The following is a 16,106-nucleotide window of genomic DNA, read 5'->3' on the forward strand; positions in this document are numbered from 1 at the left end:
TTTTTTTTTCTCAGTCGACTGAATTGTTTTTTTCTCTGTTTTGTCTTCTTGCCACTCTTAATGCACACATGCGAAGACCTAAGATAATTTCTAACAGCCTCGGACTCCTTGAGAAAAACAGAGGAGGTGCCACAGACCCCGTTTTAGGGAAAACATCTGTTTTCCTCATTAAACCCCAGGAATTGGAAGCAGATAGATCTCTCTCAAAAGCTAAGGCTCTGTTCTGTTTTGCATTGCACTATCTGACGTTTTTTACTTTTTAGAGTATCAGAAATTACTTCACATTATAAGCGAGCTTTGGTGTGTAATAACTAGGTAGCAAATATACTTTTGGGCATGGCCAGTGGCAGTTACGGGCGGATACTTGGCCCTCTGCACGTTTGGATCAGAGAGGCGTGCTCTTGGCCACCTGGAAGGTATGGAGACGTCCTCACCCCCCACCCCACCACTGAGATAAGGCTTCCATGGGGGATAGGCTGATCACAGCATGGGCTGATTGACTCTGGGTTGTCTTGCAAGGAAACTCACAGTAAGATCATTCATTGTCTTGTTCTGTAGTGTTTCTTTTTTGGGAATTCAGGATCCGGTATAAAAATAGGACCCTGAATTTTAGGGGATCTGTTTTGCTTTCCATCTGTATCTGCTTATTAGGCCCTAGAAATGGCATATTTTCCTAACCCTGATCCTCAAAGGACCCCACCCTGAAGCCAGTAATCCAATTAAGAAAAAAACTGCCAAATGAAAAATCTTACAATTACTGGATCTTCTGCTGTCTGTATATTTATATGTGTTGTGTGTGTGACATTTATATATGAACGAGCTCTGATTAATTGGCTTAAAAATAAGCTCTTAAATCAAATATTCTGTCAGGAAAATAAAAACTAATGCCTTTTAGTTCATGTGACTTTAGTAAGCTTTGGAAGATAAGGATCGTTTAAACAATTATTAGTAAAATAAAGACGTTTGTTCTAAATTTGGTCAGATAATTAGGTTTGCTAAACGCTTTAAGATCATGAACTGCTTCTTTGACTTTTGAAAAGTCAAAGAAGAGCTATTCTTTGAGCTATTAGATTCTAGGTAAGGCCTGTGGACATGTGGAGTTAGGGATGCCCCCTCACTATGAAGGAAAGATACCTAATCTGCATTTTTGTCTCGTATCTTAGGCTCCACACCTGTTACATAATTAAAAATCACTCACTTATCAGGTTTTTCAGCAAAAACAAAAGTTGCTAAGAGTTAACAGTGTAACATGCAATTGAGACTACTACAGAAACGTTTTACATGCCAAATGTGTCAGGAAAGTGAAATGTGTTTTCGGTAAAAGATTATAAGAAGGCATGGAAATGTGGAAGTTTTTTGGCTACACTAGTTTAGAGGGTTAAAGGTTTTAAGTAAGATAGGATAAAGCTGAAGGTTTGAGCAAGTTGTGATAGGTTTGTGAAAGATTAATCTTGTAAAAGAAATTCTATATGTGAACATATTGGCTAAAGCTAAAGTGATATTATTCGGTTTTTCTGTAAAGTGAACATTGGAATAAAAGCACAAAAGGGTTTCTTTGGAGCACTGATCTGCTCTTTAACAAAAATTTGTAAAGGGTCATAAGATTTATGAGAATCTTACCTTAGGGTCAAACATTAAAATTGAAGAGATTTGTCTAAAGTTCTACTAAGAATTGGGTTTGATATTAATAGTACACTAATGCAAAGGTGAAATTTGGCTTTCTCTTGAACAAGATTTTCCATGAATAAAGTTTTTTGCCTTTTTAAAATTTTTGAGTTATTTTGGCTAGATGACTTACGGTGGCCTACGATTCTCTTCTATAATATCAAGTGTTTTAAACCTTTGATAGTAACAAACTTTCCAAAACAAAATTATAAATTACATCTTTTTCTGACCTAATTATCTTATAGCTATTAGGTCCCCTGAAGTCCAAAAACGACATATTTGGCTTATTTGGTATAAAAATCATACGGGAAGCATTGTCAAATATGAAATGGTGTTTGGCTTTCTTTGGGCTGTATTTGTATAAATATGTTATTAGTATATGTTCCAAAATTACTGGAAAGTCCTGTAATTGTGATATGGCTTAGTGTATGTAATTATTATAATTGTTGTGTAAAATTGTTGTATGCCACAGAAGTAACCAAAATTGTCAATTGTGGCTTTAGTAGTGGCTGTCCTAAGACTTTTTGTCACCCACAGACAATTATTGTCTTGTTTTGATTCTCTTCAAAAGGTGTTTATAATCAGCTATAGGACTTTGACAGGTGCTCTTGAATGCAGGTTTCTGATAACTTCGGAGATTGTGACATTAGAATCGAGGAAAAAACTTTCAGGACTCTCATGGAGAGCTGAAATGTTTATGAATATCAAGCAGAACAGGTGTCAACTGCATAGACTGAACTAATAGAAGACTAAAATAAACCTTTTATGACTTTTTACTTAAAACGTTGCTGATCTTTGTTTTTCAGAGCCAAGAAAACTTTTATTTGTAGCTTTAAAAAAAAAAAAAAAAAAAAAGATGGAGTCTCTCTCTGTTGCCCAGGCTGGAGTGCAGTGGTGTATCTGAGCTCACTCCACCTCCACCTTCCGGGTTCAAGTAGTTCTCCTGCCTCAGCCTCCCGAGTAGCTGGGATTACAGGTGTATGCCACCATGCCTGGCTAATTTTTGTATTTTTAGTAGAGATGGGGTTTGGCCATGTTGGCCAGGCTGGTCTCAAACTCCTGATAGGTGATCCACCCACCTCGGCCTCCCAAAGTGCTGGGATTACAGGTGTGAGCCACTGCACCCGGCCCAATGATCATTTTAGAGAGACAGTTTAACCATTACCTGACCATAACCTGATGGTCACCTGACATTCCTGGGTGTGTGAGGGGGGAGCCCTCTCCTGTCCTTCTCATGTCTAACTACCTATTCTAACAGATGGAAAGAGATAATAGAGATAGGGAGTGGGGAGAGAAGTAGAAGGGGATACTATGGAGAGAGAGGAATGTACATAGAGAGAGGGGCATTAAGAGAGGGAGTATGGAGAGAGAGGAGGATAGAGAGGAAGGAATAGAGGAGAGAGAAAGAGAATAGAGTGAGGCATAGAGGGGGAATAGAAAGGAAAAGAGGAAGAAATAGGGAAGGGAGAGAGAAAGGATTGAGAGTTGGGGATATATATCTGAAAAGAAACCCAAGAAACCGAGAACATTTGTTGTCTTCATAGAAAACAACTTGGTGGCTGGGGTGGAAGGTGGAGACAGGGGGTAAAGGGTGAAAGACACTTTTCATTGTATATCTTTTTTTAATCTTTTGAGTTTGGATGCATATGACTATATTACTTATATAAAATAAAACTTTGACTTAAAGTATCAACAAGAGAGGATCCTGGCTTTGCCATCGTTCTGTGTGGCCACTGGCAAGTAACCTCATGGAGGTCAGGTCTGTGACGGGGTATGTTGTTAACTACTCTGGGGACTGTTTTAAGGAGCCAGAGGATCTCATAGGCAAACCTCCCAGCACCATGTCTGGCACCTGGTGCATGCTGCTGCTATTATCAGCACCCCCAGCAATGAATCTGAGTGACTTTGGAAGCATCCCACCACCCGTCTCAGCCTCAGTTTTCTCATCCATCCCCCTGGAGGAATAATGACCAGATTCATAGGGTTGATGTAAGGATCCACCCACCAGGAGAGTGTAACACCTACCAGATGATCCTTCTCTGGACTTCATGCCTGGATGATCTGGTCACATCCTTAACACTTACCCACCCACCTCAACCCAAGTCAGGGGAGACAGAGACAGAACGTGCTGAAAGTGGTTACTTTATTGGTTGGGAAAGGGAGAAGCTGTGGTCAGCCCAAGAGGGAATACAGAGGCCCAAAAAAATGGAGGGCAGGTGGGCTGGAACCAGATGCAGGGCCAGGCAGAAACTTTCTCTCCCCACTGCTCAGCCTGGTGGTGGCTGGAGCTGGACGAAGAAAATCATAACAGTACCATCAACAACAATATCCATTAGACTAGGCAAGAGTACCTGCAGCTTAAATCCTAGACCAGCTCCTTGACCCCACCCCATCCCCACACACCCACGCAGCAGAGCCTCACCTTCTGGGGGCTCTGCTTGCATTTTCTACAGGTTGTAGACATACTCTTCTCCTTCAGACCATCCCTAGCAGGCACCTGGGTATACTGTGGTCCCAAATGTCCACTGTGGCCTTCCTGAGGGGCCATGGCCATTTCTCTCCTTAAGAATCCCTCTACTATTAGGAAGTTCTGCCATGCCTTCTTCCTTAGGTTAAAATGGGATTATCTGATCAATTAGATCTTATTTAGCTACATTTTATAAGCAAGATAACTGTGACTCAGGGAGGTGAGAAGGCTAGGTAAGTGTCAGAGCTAACATTTGAACCCGGGTCTTCTTGACTGCAAAGCCTATCCATGCAGTTGGCATCTGAGAGCCCTGGCTCCAGGGAGACCATAGCTTAGTTTACAGAAACCATAGTTTCCTCTGGGGCACCAAGAGCACACCCCCTCTCTCTAGACTTCAGTTGCTCATCTCTGCACTATTGGATTCTATCAGTTATCTTCAGGTTCCTTTGCTGAGAAATTGTTAAAAGTAGCACATGACAACCATGAGATTTCAACCCAAGGGTACCACCAAGCTGTTTTTTGTTTGTTTGTTTTTAATTTGACATGGAGTGTCACTCTTGTTGCCCAGGCTGGAGTGCAATGGTGTGATCTCAGCTCACCACAACCTCTGTCTCCCAGGTTCAAGCGATTCTCCTGCCTCAGCCTCCTGAGTAGCGAGTGGGTGGCACCCACCACCACGCCCATTATTTTTTTTTTTTTTTTTTTTTTGTATTTTTAGTAGAGACGGAGTTTCTCCATGTTGGTCAGGCTGGTCTTGAACTCTCGACCTCAGGTGATCCGCACACTCAGCCTCCCAAAGTGCTGGGATTATAGGAGTGAGCCACCACACCCAGCCAAGCTCTTGCTTATTCTGTTCCCTCTGCCTGAGACAGCCTCCCCACTGCAGCTCATCAGACTACCCACCTTTCACTCTTCTTTTAGAACAGGCCGAGGGTCACCCCTCTGGTACACCTATCCCAACTGTCCCTGCAAACTAACCTCCCTTCACCTCCGCCTGGGTGATGTTTTCTCCTGTTTCCCACAACACCTGGCCATCAATACACTTTCTCTTTCCCGTTCACCTACCTCAGAAATTGGGAGTGACACAGGACACCTTCCCACAGCCATTGCGGCAGCATTTCATCTGGCCAGGACACTGGCTGTCCACCTGGCACTGGTCCCGACAGAGGCCGAGCTGGGGAAAGTTAATGTTCACCTGGGGGCAGGAACCCTCCTTATCTGGGTAGAAAAAGGAGTAAGGGTAAGTGGGCAGAGGGGATACAGGGAGATTAACTTGTACCTGCAGCGTGGCCCCCCCGCTGCCCCTCACTGGGCTTCACATACAGCAGAGCTGCCTGCCCGAGTCCATCTTGGGCTCCTGAGCTGCTCTCAGGAGGCCCAGGAAACTAAATCCCTCCTCCTGCTCCCAAATGGAATCACAGGACCTCAGCTTGAGTCCCAAGTGGGCCTTCGTGGCCTAGGGCCAGAAATCTCCCAGAGCCTCCGTGTCTTTAGGTGTCAGTGGAACAGTGATAATTACAACATAGGGTTGTTGTGAAAGCAGTGGAAACAAACATATATTATTTCTCCCTGAAATATCAAACTACTCTGTAGTTATAATGAGAAATTATAACAGTGAATACTTAATTAGCTCTTACTACATGCCAGGTATTAAGCCCCTAACATATATTAACTCTTCTAATTCTCATAATAATCCTAAAAGAGGGGGAGGAATCTGTTAATATTTCCTTGTGTTATAAATGAAGAAACTGAGGCACTGAGAAGTTAAGTAATTTGCCTAAGGTCACACAGAATTGAAGCAGAATTTGAACCCCAAGAAATCTAGCTCCAGAGTCTATCTGTTAACTGCTGCTGCCGTGTTTAAGCACTATGCTGCCACTTAAAGTGTAAAGTACAGTACTCATGTGAGGGGTTACACACTTATAATCTTCACTCATACCCACAAGACCGAATCCCAGTTGCAGTCTCTCAGCACCGTGACCCTCCAAATACACTCATTCATCCATGCAGAGAGAAACCACACATCTTTCCACTAACACACACACACACACACACACACACACAATCACACTCCACTTCCCGGGTTAGATAGAGGGGAGCCAGGCCCAGCCAAATCCATTCATCAACTGAGGTACATCATGGTTGCTTCCAACTTTCAGCAATTATAAATAAAGCTGCTATAAATATGTGCAGGTTTTTGTGTGTAAAACACAGCCACAGAACTGGGTAATTAGCTGTAGAGGACAAGGAAAGTGGCTGACAGATCACCGGGTGCAGTGGCTCATGCCTGTAATCCCACACTTTGGGAGGCTGAGGCAGGTGGGATCATTGGAGGTCAGGACTCAAGACCCCCCTCTCTACTAAAAATACAAAAAAGTTAGCTGGGCATGGTGGCATGCGCCGGTAATCCCAGCTACTTGGAAGGCTGAGGCGGGAGAATCACTTGCACCTGGGAGACGGAGATTGTAGTAAGCTGAGATCATGCCACTGCACTCCAGCCTGTGTGACAGAGTGAGACTCCATCTCAAAAAAAAAAAAAAAAAAAAGATTTAGCTTCAGCTTTCAAGATGGCCGAATAGTAACAGCTCCAGTCTGCAGCTCTAGTGAATCAATGCAGAAGGCAGGTGATTTCTGCATTTTCAACTGAGGTACATGGCTCATCTCATTGGGACTGGTTAGACAGTGGGTGCAGCCCACGGAGGGCGAGCAGAAGTAGGGTAGGGCGTCACCTCACCTGGGAAGCACAAGAGGTCAGGGAACTCCCTCCCCTAGCCAAGAGAAGCCATGAGGGACTGTGCCATGAGGAACAGTGCACTCTGGAGCAGATACTACACTTTTCCCACAGTCTTTGCAACCCACAGACCAAGAGATTCCCTCGGGTGCCTACACCACCAGGGCCCTGGGTTTCAAGCACAAAACTGGGTGGCCATTTGGGCAGACACTGAGCTAGCTGCAGGATTTTTTTTTTTCATACCCCAGTGGCTCCTGGAATGCCAGTGAGACAGAACCATTCATGCCCCTGGAAAGGGGGCTGAAGCCAGGGAGCCAAGTGATCTAGCTCAGAGGATCCCACCCCCCATGGAGCCCAGCAAGCTAACATCCACTGGCTTGAAATTCTCGCTTCCAGCACAGCAGTCTGAAGTTGACCTGGAACTCTCAAGCTTGGTGGGGGGAAGGGCATCTGCCATTACTGAGGCTTGAGTAGGCAGTTTTCCCCTCACAGACTAAACAAAGCCACCAGGAAGTTCAAACTGGGCAGAGCCCAACACAGCTCGTCAAAGCTGCTGTAGCCAGACTGCCTCTCTAGATTCCTCCTCTCCGGGCAGGGCATCTCTGAAAAAAAAGGCAGCAGCCCTAGTCGGGGCTTATAGGTAAAACTCCCATCTCCCTGGGACAGAGCATCTGAGGGAAGGGGCAGCTGTGGGTGTGGCTTCAGCCTGCCTGCCGGTTCTGAAGAGAGCAGCAGATCTCCCAGCACAGCATTCGAGTTCTGCTAAGGGTCAGACTGTCTCAAGTAAGTCCCTGACTTCCGTGTCTCCTGACTGGGAGACACCTTCCAGCAGGGGCTGACAGACATCTCATACAGGAGAGCTCTGGCTGGCATCTGGCAGGTGCCCCTCTGGGACAAAGCTTCCAGAGGAAGGAACAGGCAGCAATCTTTGCTGTTCTGCAGCCTCTGCTGGTGATAGCCAGGCAAACAGGGTCTGGAGTGGACCTCCAGCAAACTCCAACAGACCTGCAGCCAAGAGCCCTGACTGTTAGAAGGAAAACTAACAGAAAGGAATAGCATCAACATCAACAAAAAGGATGTCCACTCAGAAACCCCATCCAAAGATCATCAACATCAAAGACCAAAGGTAGATAAATCCACGAAGATGGGGAGAAACCAGCACAAAAAGGCTGAAAATTCCAAAAACCAGAACACCTCTTCTCCTCCAAAGGATCACAATTCCTCACCAGCAAGGGAAGAAAACTGGATGGAGAATGAGTTTGACAAATTGACAGAAGTAGGCTTCAGAAGGTGGGTAATAAACTCTTCCAAGCTAAAGGAGCATGTTCTAACCCCAATGCGAGAAAGCTAAGAACCTTGAAAAAAGGTTAGAGGAATTGCTAACTAGATTAACCAGTTTAGAGAAGAACATAAATGACCTGATGGAGCTGAAAAACACAGCACGAGAACTTCATGAAGCCTATACAAGTATCAATAGCTGAATTGATCAAGCAGAAGAAGGATATCAGAGATTGAAGGTCAACTTAATGAAATAAAGCATGAAGACAAGATTAGAGAAAAAATAATGAAAAGGAATGAACAAAGCCTCCAAGAAATATGGGACTATGTGAAAAGACCAAACCTATGTTTGATTAATGTACCTGAAAGTGATCGGGAGAATGGAACCAAGTTGGAAAACACTCTTCAGGATATTATACAGGAGAACTTCCCCAACCTAGCAAGACAGGCCAACATTCAAATTCAGGAAATACAGAGAACACCTCAAAGATACTCCTTGAGAAGAATAACCCCAAGGCACATAATCATCAGATTCGCCAAGGTTAAAATGAAGAAAAAAATGTTAAGGGCACTCAGAGAGAAAGGTCAGGTTACCCACTGTGGGAGGCCCATCAGACTAACAGCAGATCTCTCTGCAGAAACCCTACAAACCAGAAGAGAGTGAGGGCCAATATTCAATATTCTTAAAGAATTTTCAACCCAGAATTTCATATCCAGCCAAAGTAAGCTTCATACATGAAGGAGAAATAAAATCCTTTATAGACAAACAAATGCTGAGGGATTTTTGTTACCAACAGGCCGCCTTACAAGGTCTCCTGAAAGGAGCACTAAACATAGAAAGGAACAACTGGTATCAGCAACTGCAAAAACATACCAAATTGTAAAGACCATCGACACTATGAAGAAACTGCATCAACTAATAGACAAAATAACCAGCTAGCATCATAATGACAGGATCAAACTCACACATAACAATATTAACCTTAAATGTAAACAGGCTAAATGCCTCAATTAAAAGACAAAGACTGGCAAATTGGATAAAGAGTCAAGACCCATCGGTGTGCTGTATTCAGGAGACCCATCTCACATGCAAAGACACATAGGCTCAAGATAAAGGGATGGAGGAATATTTACCAAGGAAATGGAAAGCAAAAAAAAGCAGGGGCTATAATCCTATTCTCTGATAAAACAGACTTTAAACCAACAAAGATCAAAAGAGACAAAGAAGGGCATTACACAATGGTAAAGGGATCAATGCAACAAGAAGAGCTAATTATCCTAAATATATGTGCACCTAATACAGGAGCACCCTGATTCATAAAGCAAGTTCTTAGAGACCTACAAAGAGACTTAGATTCCCACATAATAATAGTGGGAAACTTTAACCCCCACTGTCAATATTAGACAGATCAATGAGACAGAAAATTAACAAAGATATCCAAGACTTGAACTCAGCTCTGGACCAAGCAGACCTAATAGACATCTACAGAACTCTCCACCAAATCAACAGAATATACATTCTCCTCAGCACCACATCACACTTATTCTAAAACTGACCACATAATTGGAAGTAAAACACTACTTAGCAAATGCAAAAGAACAGAAATCCTAACAGTCTCTCAGACCACAGTGCCATCAAATTAGAACTCAGGATTAAGAAACTCACTCAAAACTGCATAACCTTACATGGAAACTGAACAACCTGCTCCTGAAAAACTACTGGGTACATAACAAAATCAAGGCAGAAATAAATAAGTTCTTGAAATCAATGAGAACAAAGATACAACATACCAGAATCTCTGAGACACAGCTAAAGCAGTGCCTAGAAGGAAATTTATAGCACTAAATGCCCACAAGGGAAAGCAGGAAAGATCCAAAATTGACACCCTAACATCACAATTAAAAGAACTAGAGAAACAAGAACAAACAAATTCAAAAGCTAGCAGAAGACAAGAAATAACTAAGATCAGAGCAGAACTAAAGGAGATAGAGGCATGAAAAACCCTTCAAAAAAAAAAATCAATGAATTCACGAGCTGAGTTTTTGAAAAACATCAACAAAATAGTCTGACTGCTAGCCAGACTAATAAAGAAAAGAGAGAAGAATCAAATAGACACAATAAAAAATGACAAAGGGGATATCACCACTGATCCCACAGAAATACAATCTACCATCAGAGAATACTATAAACACCTCTACGCAAATAAACTAGAAAACCTAGAAGAAATGGATAAATTCCTGGACACATACACCCTCCCAAGTCTAAACCAGGAAGAAGTCAAATCCCTGAATCGACCAATAAAAAATTGAGGCAGTAATTAATAGCCTACCAACCAAAAAAAGTCCGGGACCAGACGGATTCACAGCCGAATTCTACCAGAGGTACAAAGAGGTGTTGCTGGTACGATTCCTTCTGAAACTATTCCAAACAATAGAAAAAGAGAGACTCCTCCCTAATTCATTTTATGAGGCCAGCATCATCCTGATACCAAAACCTAGCAGAGACACAACAACAAAAAAATTTCAGGTTAGGGCCGGGCGCAGTGGCTCATGCCTGTAATCCCAGCACTTTGGAAAGCCGAGGCAGGCGGATCACGAGGTCAGGAGATCGAGACCATCCTGACTAACACGGTGAAACCCCGTCTCTACTAAAAATAGAAAAAATTAGCCAGGCGTGGTGGCAGGCACCTGTAGTCCCAGCTACTCGGGAGGCTGAGGCAGGAGAATGGCGGGAACCCGGGAGGCGGAGCTTGCAGTGAGCTGAGATCGCGCCACTGCACTCCAGCCTGGGCAGCAAAGCGAGACTCCGTCTCAAAAAAAAAAAAGAAACATTTCAGATTAATATCCCTGATGAATATCAATGTGAAAATCCTCAATAAAATACTGGCAAACCAAATCCAGCAGCACATCAAAAAGCTTATCCACCATGATCAAGTTGGCTTCATCCCTGGGATGCAAGGCTGGTTCAACATACACAAATCAATAAACGTAATCCATCACATAAGCAAAACCAATGACAAAAACCACATGATTATCTCAATAGAGGCAGAAAAGGCCTTTGATAAAATTCAACACCCTTCATGCTAAAACACTCAATAAACTAGGTATTGATGGAAGGTATCTCAAAGTAATAAGAGCTATTTATGACAAACCCACAGCCAATATCATAATGAATGGGCAAAAGCTGGAAGAATTCCCTTTGAAAACCGGCACAAAACAAGCATGCTCTCTCTCACCACCCCTATTCAACATAGCATTAGAAATTCCGGCCAGGGCAATCAGTCAAGAGAAAGAAATAAAGGGTATTCAATTAGGAAAAGAGGAAGTCAAATTGTCCCTGTTTGCAGATGAAATGATTGTATATTTAGAAAACTCCATTATCTCAGCCCAAAATCTCCTTAAGCTGATAAGCAACTTCAGTAAAGTCTCAGGATACAAAACCAATGTACAAAAATCACAAGCATTCCTATACACCAATAATAGAGAGCCAAATCATGAGTGAATTCCCATTCACAATTGCTACAAAGAGAATAAAATACCTACAAATACAACTTACAAGGGAGGTGAAGGACCTCTTCAAGGAGGACTACAAACCACTGCTCAACGAAATAAGATAGGATACAAACAAATGGAAAAACAATCCATGCTCATGGATAAAAAGAATCAATATCGTGAAAATGGCTATACTGCCCAAAGTAATTTATAGATTCAATGCTATCCCCATCAAGCTACCACTGACTTTCTTCACAGAATTAGAAAAAACGACTTTAAATTTCATATGGAACCAAATAAAAGCCCACATAGCCAAGACAATCCTAAGCAAAAAGAACAAAGCTGGAGTCATCACCCTAACTGACTTCAAGCTATACTACGAGGCTATAGTAACCAAAACAGCATGGTACTGGTACCAAAACAGATATATAGACCAATAGAACAGAACAGAGGCCTCAGAAATAACACTACACATCTACAACTATCTGATCTTTGACAAACGTGACAAAAACAAGCAATGGGGAAAGGATTCCCTATTTAATAAATGGTGTTGGGAAAACTGGCTAGCCATACGCAGAAAACTGAAACTGGACCCCTTTCCTTACACCTTATACAAAAATTAACTCAAGATGGATTAAAGACTTAAACGTAAGACCTAAAACCATAAAAACCCTAGAAGAAAACCTAGGCAATACCATTCAGGACATAGGCATGGGCAAAGACTTCATGACTAAAACACCAAAAGCAATGGCAACAAAAGCCAAAATTGACAAATGGGATCCAATTAAACTAAAGAGCTTCTGCACAGCAAAAGAAACTATCATCAGAGTGAACAGGCAGCCTACAGAATGGGAGAAAATTTTTGCACTCTATCCATCTGACAAAGGGCTAATATACAGAATCTACAAGGAACTCAAACAAATTTATGAGAAAAAAACCCTATCAAAACGTGGGTGAAGGATATGAACAGATGCTTCTCAAAAGAAGACATTTATGCAGCCAACAAACATGAAAAATGCTCATCATCACTGGTATTAGAGAAATGCAAATCAAAACCACAATGAGATAACATCTCACACCAGTTAGAATGGAGATCTTTAAAAAGTCAGGAAACAACAGATGCTGGAGAGGATGTGGAGAAATAGGAATGCTTTTACACTGTTCGTGGGAGTGTAAATTAGTTCAACCATTGTGGAAGAAAGTGTGGCCATTGCTCAAGGATCTAGAACATGAAATACCATTTGACCCAGCAATCCCATTACTGGGTATATACCCAAAGGATTATAAATCATTCTACAATAAAGACATATGCACACATAGGTTTATTGCAGCACTGTTCACAATAGCAAAGACTTGGAACCAACCCAAATGCCCATCAGTGATGGACTGGATAAAGGAAATGTGGCACGTATGCACCATGGAATACTATGCAACCATAACAAATGATGAGTTGATGTCCTTTGCAGAGACATGGATGGAGCTGGAAACCATCATTCTCAGCAAACTAACACAAGAACAGAAAACCAAATACTGCATGTTCTCACTCATAAGTGGGAGTTGAACAATGAGAACACATGGACATAGGGAGGGGAACATCACACACCGGGGCCTGTCGGGGGGTTGGGGGTTAGGGGAGGGATAGCATTAGGAGAAATACCTAATGTAGATGACAGGTTGATGGGTGCAGCAAACCACCACGGCACATGTATACCTATGTAACAAACCTGCACGTTCTGCACTTGTACCCCAGAACTTAAAGTATAATACAAAAAAAAAATTTTTTTTTTTTACAGTTGCCAACAGTCTTGACTTCCTAATACAAAGAAATTCATTCTCTTGAAAGGAGTAGGAACCTCTAATATTGGGCTGCCCTGGAAATAAATAGGGAACCATTTATGATCAAAACAAGCCACTGCGTATGGAGTATCTTCTCACTAACAGACACTTTACATGCACTATTTCATTTAGTCCTCATGCCAATCCTATAGGGTTTGGAATTGTTCCCATTTTACAGCAGAGGCTCAGAGAGGTAAAGCAACATGCTCAGGATCACACAACTAGAAAATGGCAGAACTAGGATTCAAACCTCCAGGCTCCCTCCCTGGCTCAGGAGGCCATCTGACCTTGTCCCTCTTCCTGCCTCAGTCTGTCCATATGAGATAAGGGAACAAATTCTTCATCCATCAAACAGCAAAGACTCCCTCCTTTGCTCCTCCACCTCTCTCATCTGCCTGCTGCCTGCTTTCTCTCCAAATCTTCCTCTCTCCTTCTGGTTCTCCTCTCCCTGGCCCAGAGGAGTGGACTCGTGACCTTGAAGCTGCCCTTGGTGGGCTGCCAGTCCCCCTCCACTTACCACTTCCCTGCTGATCGGTGTCTTGGGTCACCGTATTACAAACCTTCCCAGCCTGTGCTGGCATCTTCAAGGAAATAACAAAGATATTCAAGGAAATAACAGTCACAGGGGCTGTATTCTGGATAAAGAACATCATTACAGTACCTCGGTTCTCTCCAGGTCCTATCCCTGCCTCTAATCCTCAGCATTTTCCTCTGGAGAACGAAAAGCTGAGATTCCATGCTGTCTAAGCCACCCCCTGCTCTGATCAGCCTGGTGGAGACTGCAGCTCCAGTAAGCACCTTTGAGAGAGTCCCCAGCTCGCGCTCACTCAATCCTTAGAGTGGAAGAGATTGACTGAAAGACAACGAAGGGCGATACAGTGTCCAGGGAGGATTCCTCACTTTCTTCCAATCACTTAGCCAGTTGGCCTGAAAGGCAAAAGCTGAACCCTCACTATGACTCCGGCAGCCATGGGATGGCGCTGTGACCTTGGGCAAGAACATTTTTTTCTCACCGATGCTCCCTTCCACATCTTTAAGATGAGCGGGGCATTTTCCTAAATCTGTAAAGTTCCTTTCCGCCTGGACAGAGGAATTGGGGAAAATCTTGCCAGGCCAGGCTCTCCCAGTCTTTCCCCAGGGCTGGGGGAGGCCCCCAGGGAGGGACTCCAAGAGGAGAGGTGAGCGCCCCAGGCTCCCGGCTTTCCCGCAGGGCAGGCTCCGGCGGGTCCGAGAAGGAAACTGCGGCCCCGGGTCCCCAGGCCGCGGGGAACAATGTCCCGGCTGTGCGTGCCCGGAAGCCCGTCATGCACCAGAGACTCGAATCCAGCTAGGGGTGGGGACCCCCCTTGGCTGCGCTTCAACGACGCCTTTGTCTCCCTCGGGGCCGTGCGAGGGATAGCACTGGCGGATCTGGTTTCATCCGCCTTGACTTTCCCGGGGGTCCCCGGGTCCGGGGGCGCCCCTGTTCCCGGAACCCGGGCCCTCCCGCCTCCTCCCAGCCCAGCGCGGCCCCGCCCCGTTCCCGCTCGGCCGCCGTGGGGTTACCATTGGGCAGAGAGCAGAATGTGGCACAGCCCGCGCTGCAGCACTTGAGGTTGTCGGCGCATTCGCTGTCCGAGACGCACTCCTGCGTGCAGTTCTGGTCAGCCTGGAGCTCGGGGCACATGCCAGTCTTCTCTGCTCCTGTGCCTGGGAGGGGAGGCCCGGGACAGTCGAGGGTGGGGCGTAGCGCCAGCCCCAGAGGATGCCCACCTCCTGCTCCAAACCTTAACCCCAAGGAATTCTCAGTCTCTGGCCCTAGGAGTCCCCTTACAGCCCCCAGAGACTCCTACTTCCAGACTAGGAGTCCCTGACCCCTGGGAGTACGAGAGCTCCCTAACCCTTGGCGTCGGGGCCCTCAGATCTCAGCCCTAGGGGACCCCGCACAGCTGAGTGTCTAGGAGCTTCCGAGGTCGAGGCAGAGCACCCCCCACCCCCAGCCCACTGCAGCCACGGAGTGTCCGCGTTCAGCACAGAATCATCCCAAATTTCAGCCGTCAGTGGTCTCTCCACCTCCAGCACATTGGACCCCACACCCTAGGCTCCAAGGGTCCCCGCCACTTCCGCCCCGGGAATTCCCACTTCCCCAGCCTCCAGACGCTACGCCTCCGTCTGGCTCCATCCTGGCGCTCGTGGCTCGGCCCCTCTGGGCGCCGGGCCTCTCCTCGCCCCACTCACCTGGGACTAGGGTAAAGCCAAATAGCAGCAGGCCGAGGAGGAGGGCGGCGGCTAGCGGGCCTAGGCGACAGGCAGGCATGGTGCTATGCCCGGGCGGGGTGCAGGTGCGAGCCGCTGCTCAGGTGCGGGGATTTAACCGCGCGCGCGGGAAGGGGCGTGGGGTAGGGGTGGAGCCGAGCGGGGAAGGGGAGGGTGGAGGGCTTTGCGGGCACCGCGGGCGGGCTGCCACATGAGGTCATTTCACAATTCCCCAGGATCAGGTATCACTCTTGGCCCCGGTGGGAACCAGGAACTTAAGCAGCTTCCAGGATGGGACCAGCTGCGGCCGGACCCTTGTCCACGCCTCCCTCCCAGGGCCTGAGGGCCAAGGCTCAGGGCTCCTGGGTTTCTATTCCAAGACTCCGAAGTTTCTCCAGAGTG

The 16,106-nt window shown here is 45.3% G+C and overlaps 1 protein-coding gene across 1 annotated transcript; it reads right to left on the reverse strand.

The window, feature by feature from the left end:
• Positions 1–3,791: 3,791 nt before the first annotated feature.
• Positions 3,792–15,841, reverse strand: WFDC2 (WAP four-disulfide core domain 2). Its single transcript, XM_003253640.3, has 4 exons — positions 15,687–15,841; positions 15,015–15,158; positions 5,198–5,350; positions 3,792–3,953 (listed from the first exon to the last, which is right to left on the reverse strand). The coding sequence occupies exons 1-3, from the start codon at positions 15,763–15,765 to the stop codon at positions 5,199–5,201; spliced, it is 375 nt and encodes a 124-aa protein (XP_003253688.1). The 5' UTR covers positions 15,766–15,841; the 3' UTR covers positions 3,792–3,953; position 5,198.
• Between the last annotated feature and the right edge of the window lie 265 nt (positions 15,842–16,106).

Source organism: Nomascus leucogenys, chromosome 13, assembly GCF_006542625.1.
Source record: "Nomascus leucogenys isolate Asia chromosome 13, Asia_NLE_v1, whole genome shotgun sequence".
In the NCBI taxonomy this organism is placed as follows: Eukaryota; Metazoa; Chordata; class Mammalia; order Primates; family Hylobatidae; genus Nomascus; species Nomascus leucogenys.

Coding starts and splice junctions, on each gene's coding strand:
- WFDC2 (XM_003253640.3), bottom strand. CDS start 15,765: ATGCCTGCCTGTCGCCTAGGCCCGCTAGCCGCCGCCCTCCTCCTCGGC. Junction 15,159..15,686: donor TGGCTTTACCCTAGTCCCAG/GTGAGTGGGGCG, acceptor CTCCCCTCCCAG/GCACAGGAGCAGAGAAGACT. Junction 5,351..15,014: donor ATTCTGCTCTCTGCCCAATG/GTAACCCCACGG, acceptor TTTTCTACCCAG/ATAAGGAGGGTTCCTGCCCC.